Consider the following 20,211-nt stretch of genomic DNA (forward strand, 5'->3'; position numbering starts at 1 on the left):
CTTACAGCCTTGCATAAGCTTGTACCCGTTGGTCAGTCAAGCATTTTGTCAAAAATGAGGTCTACATATACCTATTCTTTGTACACAGAAGTTCTCTCTAATGTGGAAGCTTTTGCTAGGTGACTAGGATGGTAGACGTGCAATAATTAATCACAAAAACTCGTGTTTTAGAATTCCGACTATTTCTAACGATCCAACACTGGTTTGATTTCCAGAACAATTGAAGTTTAAGTTTGGTTAAAACAATTTAATACAAGCAACTTTTATTTGGAACAAACTACTGAGCAAATTATACATTTAAATCACACTTTTACCTTTCTTTACGTTTATTAAGATAGGAATGCATTTGCTTTGTTCGTTAAAAACTTCGGCTTTCAGGTTTGAGGCAAAATCTTTGAAATTATTAGTTGGCCGCATTTCAAAAGACAAATAAAAGCGCTTTGTTGTTGCATTTTCCTAATTATTTTTACAATCAAACAATATAGCTGTAATTGTTTGCAGGTAATTATAAACAATCAATGGCAACGGTCCCTAGGCGTTGCTTATTTTCTGTATTTGATGCCGCTGGGTTCTGCCATGCCAAGGGGAATTCCCTCAGTCACGTGACGCTTCTTTCTTGAGCCTGTGACGTCATCGCAAGTGTTGCAATCACCGTTTTTGCACAGGTCAGCGTCACAGTGAATGAAAAGCTGCGAGCAGTTTATGGAAACGATTTGCGGCGTCTGTAACCTTAACCGCCATCGGCCAAATACAGTTAACATGGTCTGATCATGGGGCACAACTTCATACTATAGAAAGTAACAATTTTGTAGCTCTTCCAGCAGTTTTTATTATATGCCGACGTTTGGATGTCCCATACGAGACACCTTTATCAGGGTAATGACTTATGCATATCATAATAAAAACTGCTGGAAGAGCTACAAATTTATTACGTTATGCCTGGCAGCAACAGTTTAAAATTTAAACTGTTGCTGCCAGGCATAACGTAATAAATTTAAACTTTAAATACACAAGGTAAGTTTACTTTTTTGGTGCCAAATTTACTTCATTTTACTGGAAATTCGTTACTAGGGCAACATATTCCAGTAACATTGGTAAGTAATTCTAGCCGCATAAGTACGTGACAGTGAATTAACGCATTTTATTTGATTAAGCGAACTAAAAAACATGACAAACTGGTTTGTTGCGTTTTGCACGAATTTTTTTACCTTTAAAGTCTTTGGAAATGGAAATTCGTTATTTGCACACACCCCTAAGTCATATAACTGACCTGGTTTCCAAGACGTTTAAAAGTGAAAGGTCTGAAACTAAACATCGTCTTAAACTTCGGCAAATTGGGGCCAGAATCTAACTGAAGAGTTTCGGAGTAAAGAGATCCGTTCTCGAAACGAAAGGTTTTGTCCCTGGAGCATCTGGCAATTTGAAAAAAGTATAAAATTTTAAAAATATTTCAACTTGGGTTCCGTATAGATATTCACTTATTGGACACATTGAAATTAAAGGAATGTAAGTTAAAGGTGTTCTGTTTGAAAACATTTACATGATAATTTCAAACAATGCACACTGTTTCGACTTATAAGTTATTATCAGTAAAACTGGCGACAAGACATTGACCATAACTACTCTTTAGCAGTACGCTTATTACACATATAAAAATAGATGTAAGTTCAGAAAAAACACTTAATCGTTCACCCTTTGGTTTTAAAGATATATCTAACTTATATATTTATTACAGCATCGTCAGTACATATAAAAATATTAGAATTTGATCAAATTAAAGGTGTTGTGCAGTAACATCGAATAAATCGAAGTCGGTTAATGCGGATCTTCGCCTAAGTCGGATACAACTTGAGGTAGAAATGAATTCTCAAGTTTTTTTTTAACAAAACGCTTTGATTCGTCTGGATCCTCGCCTAATCCGACAAAATTTGCTCTTTCTACATCCTTATCCGGATTTTTTACGTTTCAGTAGCAGATTTGTACATCAAACCATGTTGCAGTAGGGTGGTGATTGATAACAACCAAATGGTATAGGATGCCAACATGGGTTATTACAGGGGTCGGCAACCTTTTTTGCACTGCGGACCGTTTTTGAAACTAACATTTTTATCGCGGACCGGTCTTCAAAAAACTACAAATATTTAGCAATAAAAACGCTTAATTTAGTTTATCATCCCCAGGAAACATGGGCAAAATGTTTTATAGCATTTAACCTAAAAAATGATACGGCCCGGTAACGTACTCCTCGCGGACCGGTACCGGGGCGCGGACCGGCGGTTGCCGACCACTGGGTTATTAGGTATCATTATGTATCGACAAACTGCACAATGGTCTAAACTAGACTTTAAGAAACCATTTTCGGGTTATAACGTAACAATATATCAACAGCTATGTTTATTCTTCTGATAACATTAACGAATGCGTTTTGCCAGAAACGAAACTAAATCAAGTATTTGACAGACATTAAAGCAAGAAAACTTCAAATCGATTGCTTGAATCTTAGCTAAAGAAATGTTTAAAGATAAACTTAGCGGCCCCATTAAGGATCTTGGAAGAACATAAAATGTTATGTACCCGTTTTCCAGTAGATAATAACGTCGTTTATCGTTAAAATCAACTGCCGGGGTAGCAAAACAGTCGCGAAGTCTCAATTCTTTATACTGTAGTTCTGTATTTGCGTCGTAATCATTTTCAACCCATACCTGTGAACAAAAATCGAACTATACGTTGTACCTTCGTTAGTGAACAAACATGAAAATAAATCTTAACTTTTACATGAAAATGTTTTAAGTTAATTATATATTTTTACATATGTGGTTTATCAACAACAAAAACATAAAGACACTAGCGACTGTCGGTAAAACTAGACCTGAGATATATATAATATATATAAGCGTGTCATCCGCTTAACGGTTAGACGTTGTCATATATTTCCAGCTTTGTCGATTCGAGCAGCATCAAAATAGCTCCACAAGTGATGCATTTGGCATTCATTGCATGTTTAATTCGCTTTATATTTGCAGTCTTTCCCTTTACCTTGATCTCTTGCCGTGGAGTCGCCCATATAAGCACAAACATTCCATAATATTTTAGACATTGTTTGTGTACAAATCTAATGAATTGATGTTGTAGTTTATTAGACTTGAGATACGATTGTTAATAACGAAAAAGTTGTGCAGCCTTGTTTTAAAGCCTTACACAGCAGGTAACCGGAGCAAGAATTTTCAAGTCTACAAAACAACCTCTACTCACCAAGGCGTAAAGACGGTTGTCAACGAAAAACGATGATGTCGGATGAAAAGTTCCATTAAAACTGCAAAATTAAGAATAAACATGGTTAAAGTTTTACTATTATGGTTTACGTTAATAAAGTTTGAAGACAGTTATTTACACGTGGTTCAAATGACCAACAAAAGAGTACGATTAACCACATTTGTCTGTACAAGACTTCAAACACCAGGCATTAGGTTTGTTCAAGCTTTGCCTTGAAATATGTCATATGATTTTAATAACCAACATCAAAGTTTATATGAAAGCTGAGCTGCGCATAAGCTAGAACAAAACCTAGCTATTTTGAATCAAAAATTATGTAAACACTACGGCTTCAAGCCCAAGCATACAAACTAGTTTTACAAAATAACAGTAAAGAAAAAAATACACTTACAAAAAGTACGAAATGCTCAAAATGTTTGTTTTAATTCGTTCGCGTACGTCCAGCTCAAAATTGTCGTAAGCTTCAAAGTCACTGTTTTGAGCCCCGTTTGTAGCATTCATATACGTTGGAACCGTGCACTGCATATTAATCTGAATTAACAGAATACTTCAAATTAAAAAAAATGCAATTCAATATGTGGACAAATAATGTTAGACAAATCTCATACCATGGTGTGAAAAGTGAAGAATAAACCGAAAATCGTAAAAAAGTAAACACATTATTGGTCTGTACTTCCTATATAGTGCAGGGGTCGGGAACCCTATTTGCTGAGCGGCCTAAACTATTTCATGCATTCTGCGGAAGCCACACATTTTTTTGCTACGAAAACAACCAAATGTGATTCAGAACACATGGAAGCAAGTGCGGCAAAAATTAATTTCATCAATAAGATTTAATACGAGCAAAATTTTTATTATTTTTTCGTGATGGGAAATTCAAACCAATATTGCCTGGAAGTAAGACACGGTCTTCAAAAAAAATCGGTTTCCCATTTATAGATTGCCGACCCCCGCTTATACAATAGTTCTCAAAGTCTCTGGGTAAGTTTGCAATCGCAAATGATGCTAAAAATTCCAAGAAACCATCACAAAACTACAGATTTTCTACGTGGAAGAATGAATTTTGGTAATTTGTAAAATTGTAACAAATTTCAAAAAGCAAAAGTGCAGTTTAAGTTGTAAAAATGGGATGGTTTTTAGTAGAGATGTACCGAATATTCGGTTTGCCGAATTTATTCGGCCGAATCGATCATTTTTGCAAAGATTCGGTTTTTGTTGCGATTCGGCCGAAACCGAATCTTTTACGAACACAAATTTAAAGCGTTAAACGTGTCTTTCTGCTTACTAAGGTCCACGCAATCTTTCAAAAGCCCAAACATAACGAAAATTGCGTCAATGTTTATCTTTTTCAACACATTATCGTTTTTCCCACGGTATAGTCAAAAAAATCAGTAATTCATTGGCAGGTTGCCAATCATGCTTTAGGCAATTTTAAACCCCACAGAACTGAAATAAGGACGAAACACAACTATTTGGCACTGGCTGCCTGGTAGATAAACATTTTTTTACGTCAAACGCGTAGCGTACGACTTCGCGTGACGTCATAAAAGATTCGGTTGATTCGGCCGAATTTATTCGGCAAAACCGCCGAATATTCGGTTTCGGCCGAATCGAAATTTAGCCGATTCGGTACATTACTAGTGTAATAAACGCGTACGCACATTGTTATTTTCTTTGTTTGATTTCTGCACCGGTAATAATTAATGTTTCATAAGTTTGTTACTTTATTTTCACAGTTGTTTACTTAATGTTTTTCACACTCTTTGTTTTAATGTACCTTGTTTTCACAATGTTGTTAATATTTGTTTATTTTTTGATAATATGTACCACGCACACTTTTCATAATGTTTACCACTCACACTTTTATTGAACGTTATATTTGTTTGTATTTGCGTTTTCACGTTATGTATTCACACGTTTTAATGTACCGCTACATTCGCTTCCTTTATCAATTGTCTCGCACCAATGATTTGGACGTTGACGTGTCGCACCTGTACGTTGTAATTGGACGCAGAGATCACGTGACTTTGTACCTGCCGTGCTTCGTTTTAGATTTGAGGGAGTTCTCGCCTGGGCCTCGTGGTGTTTGGAGCGTTGGTGTTGTAGTTGGAAAACGTGGTGGTGTTGTGTTGTATCGTATTGAAACTGTGAAGGTTGCTAACGTTTTTGCTATTTTATATTATATTAAACTTGTTTTAGTTGAGGCCCTGTTCGGTGTGACCGTCTCAACTTTGGCTTTAGCGGTAAGCCGTTAGTGCAGGGTGACCTGGTTTTTACCAAGTTAGGGGCGGTGATCCCGCTATATTTGTGGTCAGGGTTGGGTAAGCTAGTTTTATTTAGTAAAAGATAACTTTCTCGCCTTTCCCCAAAATCTTAGGCCAAATTCGGGATCACCTAACTAATTTCGGTTACACTAGTTTTTAGTGAGATTTAAGCCCATGACAATACTCTATTGGTTCACTACCACATGATCTCTGAGGTAATAAATGTTAAAATATTGAAAAGTGTTATCCGTTGATGACAGTGGTAGGACTAGAACCGTCTCACGACATTTTATGGGATCAGCGAACCGGTAACATTACTGGTTACTGTCAATGGACTTTTTGTAACTGAAAAACATCGCTTTTGTGATAGAAACGGCTGACAAAAAAAAATGAATCTCATCACTGGTTGACGTTACACATAACGATTTGGATGATCATGTATTACAGAAAACATATACCTGAAATGTTCCTCTGTCCCTAGTAATAAGAAGGTCACTTTCCCAGTCTTCAAGTTCGTCTGCAGTGCGTGGTTTGTTGTTAAATCGCAAAAAGTTTTCGTAAACAAGACTTCCATTTTTAATCTATATATCTCAACAACAAAATTATTGTGGTAGTAAGATTAAAAATCAGATAAAATAATGTATTTTTTGTACATGTAAGCTCTTATGTGTAAAAAATGAACTGAGTTAATGTGATTGATATTAGGATTTAAAAATGTCAAAAATAAAACTAAGTATATGATAAGTTACTTGTCGTAACGTTTAATAAAACAGAACTACCCAAATTGTTTTATCAATCTGTGCCATTTGTTCATCAGAACACATCCGTACATAAGCGTAGCTAAAACGAGATAAATTAAAATAAATATTGTAAGAGGATGCGGTGGGTCATGAAATTTAAAACTTCACTACATAATCTTGCAATACTATTTATAACACTGAACAAGATCAAGGACAAATGAACTACTTTATACGACACGTAGACTGTTATTGTGGACATTACCTGCATTTTTGATCCGCAAGAATTAAACGGAATTCGACAAGTTTCTTGGACATATCGGTAACCATAGTAAGAGCTGTAGTCAACAGGAACTCTCCTGGTAAGTTTAACACACAAAATGTGTAAGCAATTGCAAAAACTTGATTCCGCCAAACATAGGGTTGCCGCGTAATCGGGTAGGTTTCAACTGCTCGCAGTCTACTGGACATTTAAACGCACAATAAAACGTTCAATCGTTTTTAATTCAGAGCTGTAAACAGGCCTAAAATTAGAGCCCAAACCCGAATCGTTTTTGAGAAGCCCGTTTAGGCCCGAAAGTTTGATTAACAGGCCTATATATTATAACTCAGGGAAGACCAAGACATCAAACATAATAGTCAAATGGTCTTGAACAAGGCGTTTAAGGGCTGTTTGAAATTAGGTCAGAACCAGCAACTAGCTACGTAGCTTGTTCAATTTATTCAAAAAAATAATAACACAGAGTGTAAAGTCAGACCCGAATCAGGCCGGAAAAGGCAGGCCCAACTTTCAACTCTGATTCAATTTACTGAGCGGCTAAGACATTTTTCTGATGCGACCATAATAAAGGCAGCTAGGAAAAAAAAGGTTTTGCAAACTAAGTAACTAACAACTAAGCTATTAAATTATTGTCATAAATACTAGTTACTGGAAAATGCATCATAATAAGGCATCAACATAATAACTAACCAAATACGACACGTGGTTGGACATCCACAAGTCACATACGCAAAATAATCACTGTGTTACACTACATATTAGGGGACTGCTAAATCTATTATTGTACATCAGTGGTTTGCAACCTTTATCACTGATGGGCCAAATACAATTACGTAACAAAAAAGAATTGGAAGCAGTTGCTAGAATTGCATTAAAATAGATGAGCGAGACCAGTTTATTAAGTTCAAACGTCTTTTCAATCGCACAACCTTTGACCCGCGGATCGCAGGTTAAACATCCCTGCTGTATATGTTCACAAGGTTTATGACTGATGTATTATATTATGTGCAAAAAGAGTAACAGTTTGAAATATTTCACTGGTTTCCGAGGTGTATTAACTTGACTATACAGCGAATCACGGCAAACGAAGAAAATCAGAATGTAATGCCAAATAAGAGGCCTAAGACCAGACCGGAGACCAGAACAAAGTCAATAAGGTTGCGTAACTTTTCACAACATGTTGTGGAAATGTAAGGCCAGTTTATTGACATGGATTATAATTCTCACTTTTACCTGATATGAAAGATAGACCTCAGACCAGACCTGAGACCAGAATGCAATACAAATAAGGTTTGTCAATAAGAATGCAGTTTCATTTACGGATTTTACAACATGTTGTGGAAATGTAAGTTCAAGTTTAAGTCCAAGTCCCATATTTGCCACGCGCTCAAATTAACTTATTGACATAGATTGCAATTCCCATTTTTACCTGAGAGGAAACTGACATGTACAGGCTGGGTGGTCATCTGAAACTCTAGCAAACAAGTTCTGATTCCGAACTTTACGGGGCAATCGATTAGCATCGCAATTCACATCAAAGTAAGTAGCGTTGCATATCACCGAGCAAATTTGTTTATCTGCAAATAATGACCACTGGTTAAGCAAAATCGTATGGCAGGGTTTCTAGTGATGCACCGAACCCCCTAAAAACGTTCGGGCCGAAACCGAATATTCGGCCGAATCAAGCCGAACCTAACTGAAGTGTTGTTGATGCAAATGAACTCAATTATGACAAACCAAAATAACTTTCAAAATGCAAAAGCGTTACTAAACTTCTAATATTTTGCAGACAACGTGGCTCGTATTTTATAGATACAACAAATAGGTAATTTATGATGTTTCATATTGGCGAAAATGAAAGTTGAGGTATCAATTTTATGCAATCAAAAAGTTCGGGCCAAAACCGGACGTATCCCGCCAGGTTCGTGCGGTCGGTTGCGATCCTACGGCAGAAAACACCCAGAAAACGGATTTCAACCAACAACAAATAACAAGACACTTGACTCGATAACCCATGGTTTTTTTCGGTGTCCTTGCTGTTTACTCAACTGTCCAACAATGAAACTATGATGATTTAGTGACAATGCAAATAATAATAAAAAAAAACGAAACATCGGAACACAGCGTGTTCGGCCGAAATGTTTCGGTCAACCGAAACTTCGGTGCATCACTAGTTTCTACATCTTTTTTAATTTACGTTTGCATTTTACCATACCATTCGGGGTTTCCAAACAAATCTAAAGTAATAAAACAGTATGAAGGTGATAAACGACCGATAAAAAGCGACTCCGAACTTTTGCAATGTAAGAAGTCTGACTACTCAAAATTAGACTTTTTAAAACCTCCGTCTCTAAAATCTAGAGCCAGTCTTAGTTGGTTACACGTGCAAACTAGTGATATGGAATGAAAGTAGTACAACACACAACAATGCATTAGTAAGATAAAAATAAAACAGGTACAACACATCACAATACCTTTTCGCCATTGACAATGTCTTCCTTGAAAACCGGTGAGACAAAGGCACTCGTAATTTTCACCCCGTTGCAAGCAAGTACCTCCGTTTTGACAAGGCTAAAAAAAGATTAGTTTACTTGGTGAGAATATAAACTCAATACAATTACTGTTTCTTTATAATCCAGCTAACACAAAGCAGTGGTCCCAAGCCTTTTCGCAGCAATGGAACTCATGCATGAAAGTGTATACCCCTTAATTAAATATTAGGGTCACGTACCTTTTCCTAAGTAAAAGTTCTTTTAAAAAACCTGGCTCAAAATGTCTACGGTCATGGTCTTGGGCCGTCTGGATTTATCTTATGTACCAATATAAAGTCAACGAACCGCATGTTGAAAACACACTGCATTATATAAATAAAACATTTTAACAACACAAAAAAAACGCTGCGTGAGCAACAAAATGACACGCTGGTTTCGATTTAAGTAAATATGTAACATGATATGGTTGGTCGCCGTAGTTTTTACTTTATTTTCGTTCTTAATGTTAAAACAGGAGTTTGCTTCGCTTTATAGAAGAAAACACAGTGAAACAATTGCACGAAACAGTTAAGTTAATGCTAAAAAGAGCTCCACAAGGCGAGTACGTTATGAGGAACACAGCTAAGAGATACAGGATCAAACGCGCTGCAGTCATTGAAATATAAAGCGAGGCAGGTTAAAGAAAGTTTTATGACAAAGCCCGCTAAGTTTATTACGAAATTATTTTTTTACCTGCCAGAAAAGCTCTATAAGGTTGATATTATGCCTGGCAGCAACTGATTATATATTGGGAAATGTTTCGTTTTTTTTGCGGCCGTTATTAAACTTGTGTTCATAGTTGCATATTGGATGTTGGGTACTTGATTTTACCACTGCAGCTACTTATTTATCCCTTTAAAATAGTTACCGATGGAGAACAAGGATCAATATTTTCGCATCTTGGCCCCGATCTTCCTCTGGGGCATCGGGAACAAGAAAATCCATCATAAACGTCCGTGCAATATCCCCCGTTGCATAGATTCTCTATCGTCGAGCATTCGTCGACAAGGTCTAGTTTAAACAAAAAAAAAAACAAGGGGTTAAGTCAGTGGTTCTTAACTTATGGTCCATGGACCACAAGGGGGCCATGGTGACTTTTGGGGTTTGATGTTATTTGTTATCTCTCCTTAAAATAAAATTCTGCATTGAAAAAATATAATTCAATACAACATGCTTGTGCTGGATACTTTTTTTATCCTTGGACAGGTCCATGATATTTATTATATTGAACTGGTGGTCCATGGCGTGAAACGAGTTGAGAACTATTGGGTTAAGTGAAAGAAGAAGAAAGTCCTGATTCGTCTTATGATTTAACTTAAATTCGACGCAACAATTTTTTAAGGTACTTTTGATTTAAAAAGAAATGTAGCTAAATTAGATTAATAGAATGTTATTTCTAATCACTTCATAAATGAAATATTCTCACAAATGTATATTATTTTTAAGCAATAGCAACAATTCGAATGAAACAAACAGTTGATACGCCTTTTGTAAAAAAGCTTTTGATCACTGGGTCTGACTGTGTTTTGTCAATACCAGTGGTACCCAACCAGGGAGGAATTTTAAAACTTAAGGGGAGAAAACTACTTTAATTTGTACATGTGGTTTGAAGATAGAAACTTTAGCTTTGGTAACGTGACCTCACTGACCTGTGAAGTGAATAAACCCATGTTTAGATTATAATTATAAGATAATTATCTTTGTATGGTTTTGAATCTACTAGGGATGGGCCGAGCTGAGCCCGAACCCGAGTACTCGGTACCGAGCGTCGCTGTTTTTAATGCTCGGTGCTCGGCCGAGCAGTTGCACAAACTGACCCGAGCATTAAAATTCAATATTTATGCCCCGATAACATACGAAACCAAGGGGCATCCAAGAACATAAATGACTGATTTTTAAGCGATAAACGATGAAACAACGCATACTTCTGGGCTGCTCAAGTGCTCAATACACCTCTGTGACGTAAGGGACTTGAAAAAGCTACAAAACTAGCGTGGAATTTGGAACGTTTGTGACGTCATAGTGCACCGAGCGTGCTAGACCGAACATCGACGTAAGATGCTTGGTGCTCGGTCAAACCGAACATTTGCAGTTTCGGTCCATCCCTAGAATCCACCATAGTCTATTGGAGAGGACTGAAGAAGTGTTGAATTGTTTAGGAAGGAATGCGTATATAAAGGTTGGAAACCACTTTTCTATACTATTAAATAGAGGATAAAACTACTTGAGCATATCTGTGAAAGGTAAATTCACATTTTAAAATAACATTTAAATAACACGTATTTCTCCCCCTATGTTAGGACAAAGTTTAAAAAATTCAAAACGAATCTTACCATCCTCCATCGCACAAGACATGCTCCGTTCTGGAAGTACCTGATTGCATCGACATGAAGTCCTGCCCGTATTGTATCGGATGCATTCTATTCCCTGGCCGCCATAACAGTACTAAAAAAATACTACTGTAAGGGAATTCAAACTTGTACTTTTAACGGGACAGCATTCAATTCAAGTTAAATGTTTACCAGGTAACCTGAAACGAAAAATTTTGTAAAACACCTTTTTTATTTGCAAAAAGTGTCTGTACGGTGTATTAAAGCTTTTAAAAATACTTTCAGCGCCACAGTTTTTTTAACAACCTTAATTTTGTGGTTAGAAAGCGAAATAAACGGTTGATAACGATAAGCATATAAAAAAGAAGGAAAGCAAAACTGATGTCTATGTCGATGTTTTTGTTATTGAAATGTCAGACATTTTGATTTAAACAAGGGACTCAGTAACAGAGAGGCCAGAAAAGACTTGCGTTTATGGAGCTCTTTTGGCAAGCATTTTTTATTCCGACGTTTCGACGTCCTATACAGGTCGCCTTCATCAGGGTAAATAACACTGAGTACAAAAAATCGTTATCGCGCAGTGTTTTCGTTGCGTTGTGACCTACTTGCGTTTAATTCATTTTTCCTTTGTTTATCGTGCACTATACTACGCGCATTCAGTGTTATTTACCCTGATGAAGGTTTGGCCGGAAAATGAACAAGATTTTTAAAGTACACAATTGTTAGGATTTTTTTATCTTTGTTGGTTTAGCACAAACACTTCGGGTAAAAATGTTAACACACATTTTAGTGCATGTAAATTGAAGAGAAACTCGTGTTTCTAAAGCTAGGAGGCTCATTAACTTACATGACTAGACAAGCAGGTATGTTCACACTGTTCGCCACCAAAAGGTCCTGAACATTTGCAGACTGGTGTTTCATCATATAGAACACATGTACCATGGTTTTCACATGTCTTGTTTAAACATGGATCAGAAATTTCACAGTTCTTGCCGATGTACCCTGTACAACAACATGTTGACAAGTTTGTAAGGGAACATTTAGGTTCAAGGTTATACTTTTACAACCTATTAGGAGCGGACATTCTTGCATTCAAAGTCGATTGATTATGAGGTTATTTTCAACTTATTGGATGATTTTTTTCAAATAAAACTTTGCAAAGCAAATTATCCATTTTACTTTAAGTGCAGAACAATAGGTATAAAAAAATGGGCACCATAAATTTTTAATAATGTATTTCTGATAAAACAGGATTCTGTTAGCACAACTTAAAGCATAACCTAAACAGCTATTTTGTGCAACATAAAACTGATCAATGTTACAAAACAGAAAGTTGTGACATAGGTTTGGACTTACCAGGAAAGCAAGTACAGTTGTAATGGTTTATTTTAGATAAACAAGTTCCATGTGACCCACATGGATTACCATGGCAGAAATCAATAAACTGACATCTTGATCCTCGGTAGCCAGCAAAGCAAGAACATGAACGTCTATAAGTTTTTCATACTGAAGAATTAATTTTCATGGTTATACATAACCATTTGTTTTAATCAAACATATCCATTATACATATCTGTTTGTTTTGAATACAAATCTGAACCTTTTCTCATTTGGAGTAAAATTTGGGAGTAAAATTAAATTTCTAAGCCCTAACTGTGAAAGTAACAGTTAAGGTCTAAATTTGTTTTACACACCCGTTGTCTTCGTTCTGAAAACAAACACCTTCATTTAGACAAGGATTAAAAGCACGACAGGGATCTGGCTCATGTTTGTGATCCATTCACAGCAATGGAATCTTCAACTGACAGTCCTGAAAACAAATTGGGGGTAACAAATACCCCCCAAATCAGTAAAAACTAATATTAATACAGTTAGGGCCGAATGCAGAAACCTGGATTATCTCAAGTCGCGGCTTAGCGCCAATCGAGGCTCAGCCGATCCCCGGATCATAGGCCCGGCTCAGCGGTATGCAGAAACTCGGATCAAGCTCGGCTCAGCCAAGCCTTGGATTTGGTCTGTCACGCATCACTGACGCCAAATTTTCCGTTGTGACTCAGCTTTTGTTTTGGCGCGAATAGGTTTGGACGGCAAATTGCAACAGGAAAGTTGTCGCTAACAGTTTGGAGTGGACAGAAATGAGGCAGACGGCGGCAAAAAAAGTTTAGACAGTACCGTTTTTTTTGTAGGATTGTTCCTCAACTTTGACAAAAAGTAGTTGTATTCTCTTGAGAACTTTTTACTGGTATCAAGTTCATTGTAAATAGCTTTATTACTGATATCTGTCAGCTAACAGTTGTGTTTTTTTAGGCACTATAACTCATTTATGATTATAGAATTATGTCTTCAATAGAAGTTTGCAGCAAAAGGGCACGCCACAGCTTTGTTGATGCTGACAAAGAGTGGTTGGCAGCTTTGCTCACTGATCCGAAGTTCCACTTCAGTGACGTGATTGAATGCAAAGCTACCGACAAGGCTTCTGCACGGCGCAAGGAATTGGCTTGGCAGCAGGTCACGGAAGCTTATAATAGCTGTGTCCAAAACCCTTGTGACACTAGCCATTTAAAGCGACTGTGGAAAAACCAGAAAGCCAGAGCCAAGAAATTGCATGCCGACAACAGGCGAGAGATGTTCAAGACAGGTGGTGGGCAACCACTACTTGTTGAGGACCCTCTTGCCGAGTTGGTCACAGGTACAGTGAGAGCAGTTGTAAACTTATTTTTGTAGAAGTCAAGTTTAACAGGAGTGTTTTTTATGTGCAGCAGCCCTTCCAGCACAGGTGTTTCCTTTGGGAAACAACTTTGACTGTGACGCAGAGGCCACCCCCAAGGATGAGAGCAGTAAGGTTGTTGTTGAGTTAACAACTGCAGCGCCAGGCACATCAACAACTGTGTCTCAGCCACAGAGCAGCAATCTCCGCTCGATGCGCAAAAATGAAATGGCAACAAGGCAGCTATTGTTAGAAAGGGAGCTAGCTCTCAAAGACGAGCAGCTCAGTGAAGCAAAAGAAAGGCGAGCCTTAGTTGCACAAAAGTTGAAGGTGGCACAAATGAAAGAGGCTATTTGTGCTGAGCAATTAGCCGAAATAAAGGAGAGAAGGGCGCTGAATCGAGAAAGGAGTGCGCTGCAATGTGGTTGCAAGTGCTGCCGGCCCGATGTCCTACTGTAATCAGAGGGGGCTTCCTACGAAACATACTGGTGATCCCAAGGAAGGGCCTCCGTCCTGCTTAAAAAAAAAAACCTTGGGAAAGGATCCAGTGTGCGAGGAAAGCAGGACGGATTGAGCACTTAATTGCCCTTCATATTGCTCAAGGCAAAAGGCTAATGTGAAGGGCACCTATTATGTTATTAAATCATTTCAAATTAATTTGCAGACATTGAATATATTTCGCCTGTTTAGTTGTTGTTTTTTTCACTAGTTTTTATTTCACATGTGTTTATATATTTTACCATATGCATTGTTTATTTGTAATCAATAAAGTCTGCTGCTGACTTTTGCTTGCCTGAACCACAAAAAGTTAACATTGTTTTGGGTTATATTTTTGAACTCTTTCACCGCCAACAAATCAGCATTACATCAGAAATGGGAAATAATAAACACATGAATGTGTGGTGGTATCACAAAAAAGTTACCATGCAAGCCTCTGAAGTCAGATAGATTTTAATGTAAATAAGATTATGTAAGAAATTTTGACCAGAAAACTCCGCCTAGTATGTAATGCAATGTAAAATTGATTATATGTTAACAAAAAAAATGTGGCTGTTATAATAATTTTATCTAGTTTTACAAAAAACATGCTCGTCTAGCTGCAGTAAAGCGAACACCTTGAAATTACCAAAATTCACAGTAAATGGTCATAAATATTAGGTACAAAAGTACACCGGCAAAATATAAAATAGATCCTAAGAAAAGTCTATATAAAACAAAAGCTGTCCAACCTATTCTTACACCATAGAGCATATATTGCCCTCATTGACACCACATTGTGTCCTAAATAATCCAGAGGTTATAAGAAACCATAATACATACATTGCCTGATGTTTATAAACTGGAGAGCTTTATTCTGAAAAAAGAATTGGCGAATCAAATTCGGAATAAAGCTCTCCAGTTTATAAAAGTCAGGCAATGTATGTATGGTTTCTTATAACCTCTGGATTATTTTGGACACAACATGGTGTCCATGACTTTCTATCGTGCAACAACAGGTTCGACCACTTCTGTTTTATGTAGACTTTAGTACCATTTAAAAAGGTGTTGTTTCTAAAATATTATTGTGTGAAATAGAATTTTGGCAAAACACAACCCACTGTTTTTTTGGGAAATTAGTCACAGAATCATAAAATCTTTTAAACACTAAACTAAATAATAAGTTCAAAACAAACGCTGAAATATAACAGAAATCAAAACAAATGCAAAAATATATAACTGATAAAATGCATTTCTTACACAAAAAGCTCAGGAAAAATGGTTGATTACAATTTGTTCTCGCCAAAAATTTCCACGGGTTGTATTTGAAGAAAAAGGTACCATGTCAACTTCAAGATCATCCTCTGTATCATTAATTTCTATATTGTTGTTGTGGGTTATGGCAAAGTTATGTAGAAATGCTGTGGCAACAATTATGGCCAAAGAATTTTCCAACTTGGTGCGCAATGGAATTCTTAAACACCGGAACCTCTGCTTGTAGACACCAAAGGCACGTTCAATGCAATTCCTGGTTTTAATATGAGATTTGTTGTACCGGTTCTGTCCAGCAGTTGAAGGGTTACGGAATGGAGTTAAAAGATAGTGCTTCAATGGATATCCACCATCTCCAAGCAAACAGCCAGAAATCAAACCATCCTCAAAGTTGCTGAAAACTCTACTATTTTGAAAAATTCTGGAGTCATGTGTAGATCCTGGCCATTGGGCAACGATGTTTGTAAATTTAAGAAAAGGGTCACAGATGCACTGCACATTAATTGAAAAGAACCCCTTTCGATTGCGAAAAACCTCAGCATCATTTCCTCCTGGTGATTGAATGGGTATATGTGTGCAATCAATTGCACCAACTACATTCGGAAATGATGCTATGGAATAAAATTTATTTTTCAAAGCTGACAAATCATCTGACGAAGGAAAAGATAAAAAAACATCCCTTCGCTTTGCAATGCTTATGCTTACTTTTTCTATGATTCTGCATGTCGTGCTCTGATTGCACGAAATCAAATCCCCATCTGTTCTTTGAAAATGACCGGTTGCATAAAATCTTAAAGTTATCAGAAGTTGTAAAAAAGGAGGAATGGCATGAGCTCTCACTATTACATCTTCAGATATTATATTTAGAAGGAGACAAACTGTTGGCTTGGAGAAGCGGAATCTCTTGAAAAAATCTTCATTGTTAAAGCGCTCAAATGGATTTTGATAATCTTTTACATTTCTGGTGTCAATGGCAAAGGTATCATCCAACATCTCAAGAAGATCAATTGTATCAAGGCTTGTACTTGAGGCCATGACAAAACGTTGGTGATGCCGATGGTGATTACAAGTTGATTAAAAAAATGATGATTTGAAAAAAATGATTTATAAAAGGCAGATTAAATAAAATGATACTGATTAAATAAATAGATTTTTCTAAAAAAATAAAACTTGTTTTTAAACAAAATAGAAAATGATATTAAAAAGTAATGTATTCCATTTTAAATACCACCACATCAAACTACCATAAACTTTTCCTGTCGTCTGAAAGACCACGCATACAACCGTGCACGTCTGCCTTACCTAACTTTGCATTTGAGCGCAGAGCACCGAGCCCTGCCCACGTGGAAATAACCATTGCAATGCAAAAATCGGCGGCTCAGAGCGCTAAACCACCGATCTACCAGGATTACAAATCCACCTAAAATCCTGATCCGCGGATCACTGTCAAACCCGGCTCACGCGCTAAGCCGAGTTTCTGCATACGGATCAACAGACCGTGACGTAGATAATCCGAGGCTCAGCGATAATCCAGGTTTCTGCATTCGGCCCTAAAACACAAGCTTGATAATAAGGTACAAAACATACTTATTTACTAGTGCTATACCATAAAAAAGTATAAATTAGCTTCGTTAAACTTGGTTTCATTGGTAAGCCAGTTCCACAACAAATATAATTTGTATGTTTCTTCTCAAACTTCTTACCTTCTAGCAGGGCTGCATTTAAAAAAGTCATCAAAACAGAAAACAAAGCAAAATTGTTGTACTTCATCATGGCACACACGATTGCACTGAAGGAAGGAAACAACTTTTATTTAGTTTTACCAACAAACTTTGCAAAACCACATTAACTAGTGATTAGTATAGTTAGACTCATAAACATCTTTGACATGTATTTTATGACAAAAATCTGATGCTTATTAACTTAAAATTCTATCAATATTAACACAGATACTCGACCATATCAACAACCTGTCTAGGTTGGTTCATATGCAATTCCAATACAACTTGGTTAGCCAAGCTTTTTTTTAAAGGGTCTTGGTGTGCCTTTTTTACTAGCATCAAAGTTACATTTGAGAAAAGTATGGCATGAAACAGATTGCTAAGTAAACACAGAGTAGGTGTTAATATAATAAAGAGTAAAGGCCCGTTTACACTATGCTTAGCGGCGCCTAACCTTACCTTGCGACCCCTTCCGTTTACACTGCGATTATCGGTGCGTACCTAAGCTTACTAAATAATATACTAGACGTATTTTTTAGCTCACAGCAAATGTTGATGACCATAAATCACCACATAAATTTATTGTTACCCATTTTAGATCGAAAAAGCTTTGTATCAATCTAAATTAAATCATATTTTGTTAGTAAACATGATTTTGCATCTTGGTAATCATACAGGATTGTTCTGGATGTTGTTGTATAGATTGGTGACATCTTTATCTCACTTTCATGTTTCTACAACATGTAGTCCGCTGTGCTAGGGTAAATGTACATTTTAAATGCAATTAATTACAATATTTAAACACAATAAAACACAACATGCAATCATAACCACATAATAAATACTTAAATTGAAGGCAAATAGCGTGTCATCATTTATTTTTGGCAATTGAACCAGCTTTTTCGAATTAGAAACCCGTACACAGCGATATCACAAACCGTTTGCGCAGGTTCAAGCTGCTTGATATGCAGAAAAACGCTTGGCAGGCAATCGCTCGCTAATTTCTACGAGACTTGAGCGCCCGAAATCAGTCAAGCGCGAAACCAGACAGAAAAAAATGAAACAAACAAACTTACGCAGGTTTGAGCGAGCGCGATACCAGCACTTTGGTGTGGCCGAAGGGATTGTTAGAAGTGCTTTCATGATATTTAATTATTTAATTTAAAAATTTACTTTTGTATATTTTGTGACACAATAGGCTAAATTATTTACTTTTTGTGTTGCTGGCTACATGATGTATTCTGTGTTTGTCAGATAGCTAGCACATTGTATATACTTAACATGGCTTTTACAGTGTTCAACAGTGTTGTATGCCAATAATTAGCAATATCTACTCTCACTCTCACCCAGTTCTAAAAAATGTAAAACGCAACAAAGTTTGTTTTGTTTAATCTACTGGCAGGTTAAATTTCCAGTAATAATTAAAAACAGAATCACAAATACATACCTTGGACTTACACTCTATTTCACTCTTTATTGCCTTCATTTTAAAGTAGCTTTGCTTTCTAGTACAGATGTTATCACAAATAAGCATTAGTCAATATACTGGAATAGCCTGAATTTTGTTGTTGTTAGTTTTGAAACAATGTTTGTTTCTAGTTCGAACGCTTTGCAGAACCCTTAAATTAGATCATGTTGTTTCACCTAATGTTTGTCTGTGACAAAACTGCTGCAAGTCTTGGTTACAGAAACTGTACAAGTAAATCGAATTGTCAAATTACTGTAAACTTTGCACACTATTTAAACTGTGCAAAGCCATTTCAAGGTATATATGTACACCATACTTCTTGTACAAAAGCAAAACAGCCTGTGCCCGAGACAGAAATAAGATTAAAACAAAAACTTTGTGCCAAAACTACATGCTGCTTGAATAAAAAAAACATCTTCAATCAAGGTGTAAGAGCTTAATATTATGGGTTTTGTGGAACTCCTTGATCTAAGCATTTGCAAAAAATATAAAATAAGGAATGAAATTCTCGCATAAACATATTGATATTTCAGATATCTACTAAAACGTATTTTTTACATACTTGATTAATTTAGCAAAGCGCTTGTTAGTCTCTTGGTTGACGATAGATGCTGATTACAGCTTGCCTACTTAATGACTACAAAAACAAACAAAAATCTCGATTTGCTACGTTTTACTGACAGATGCACTGTAGTTTATAACTTTCTGCAAGTTGAAGAAACAACAAACAACGCGGGTTCGGCTGCGCGCAAAAACGAAATTTCCCGCCAGCTCAACCATAGAAATCACAAAAAATAGCATCATAAACAACACCACAGAAACTTTCCGATCTGCCTCATCCCTGCTTGTTTTGTCACGTATGATTTAATTTAACGCATTAAATAAAACCTATTTAATAACAAGCAAATTGTTCTTCATTCGCAAATTTAGTAACATGATCCTCATTTACTATTTCAATGCAGCGGCAAGCGATCCGAATTATTTTCTGTTTTTTAAGCAGACTAATTGAGTTTTAAGCAGACCGTTGCTTTTATTGTGTTAGGTTCAAAATTAATTGCACACCCTTGTATTTATCCATTACACAGCAAAAAAAGACGAAAAACGATTTTGAATTAGGCCTATGCTGCACAAATTTGAATATTGGACTACAC

At 36.5% G+C, this 20,211-nt stretch overlaps 1 protein-coding gene across 3 annotated transcripts; it reads right to left on the reverse strand.

Annotated features, from left to right (window-relative positions):
* Positions 1–345: 345 nt before the first annotated feature.
* LOC145217656 (uncharacterized) lies at positions 346–19,735 on the reverse strand. 3 transcript variants are annotated; one of them, XM_080084988.1, is made up of 16 exons: positions 19,040–19,717; positions 17,575–17,660; positions 13,110–13,225; positions 12,772–12,905; positions 12,263–12,417; positions 11,419–11,530; positions 9,954–10,096; positions 9,029–9,125; positions 7,984–8,131; positions 6,540–6,633; positions 5,996–6,118; positions 3,665–3,804; positions 3,253–3,313; positions 2,575–2,702; positions 1,271–1,412; positions 346–689 (listed from the first exon to the last, which is right to left on the reverse strand). In XM_080084988.1, the coding sequence occupies exons 3-16, from the start codon at positions 13,193–13,195 to the stop codon at positions 543–545; spliced, it is 1,710 nt and encodes a 569-aa protein (XP_079941114.1). In that variant the 5' UTR covers positions 13,196–13,225; positions 17,575–17,660; positions 19,040–19,717; the 3' UTR covers positions 346–542. The 3 variants fall into 3 exon arrangements, with proteins under 3 accessions (XP_079941114.1, XP_079941115.1, XP_079941116.1); XM_080084990.1 differs by having other exon boundaries at positions 595–729; positions 19,040–19,735; XM_080084989.1 differs by lacking the exon at positions 17,575–17,660.
* Between the last annotated feature and the right edge of the window lie 476 nt (positions 19,736–20,211).

This window comes from Phallusia mammillata, chromosome 3 (genome assembly GCF_965637545.1).
Source record: "Phallusia mammillata chromosome 3, kaPhaMamm4.hap1.1, whole genome shotgun sequence".
In the NCBI taxonomy this organism is placed as follows: Eukaryota; Metazoa; Chordata; class Ascidiacea; order Phlebobranchia; family Ascidiidae; genus Phallusia; species Phallusia mammillata.

Bases quoted from the DNA above. Each gene is read 5' to 3' on its own strand.
- LOC145217656 (XM_080084989.1), bottom strand. From the start codon at position 13,195: ATGGATCACAAACATGAGCCAGATCCCTGTCGTGCTTTTAATCCTTGT. The intron at 10,097-11,418 runs GTAAGATTCGTT...TGTTTAAACTAG, and splicing joins GTCTTGTGCGATGGAGGATG to ACCTTGTCGACGAATGCTCG. The intron at 9,126-9,953 runs GTAACTATTTTA...ATCTTTTTTTAG, and splicing joins TTGATCCTTGTTCTCCATCG to CCTTGTCAAAACGGAGGTAC.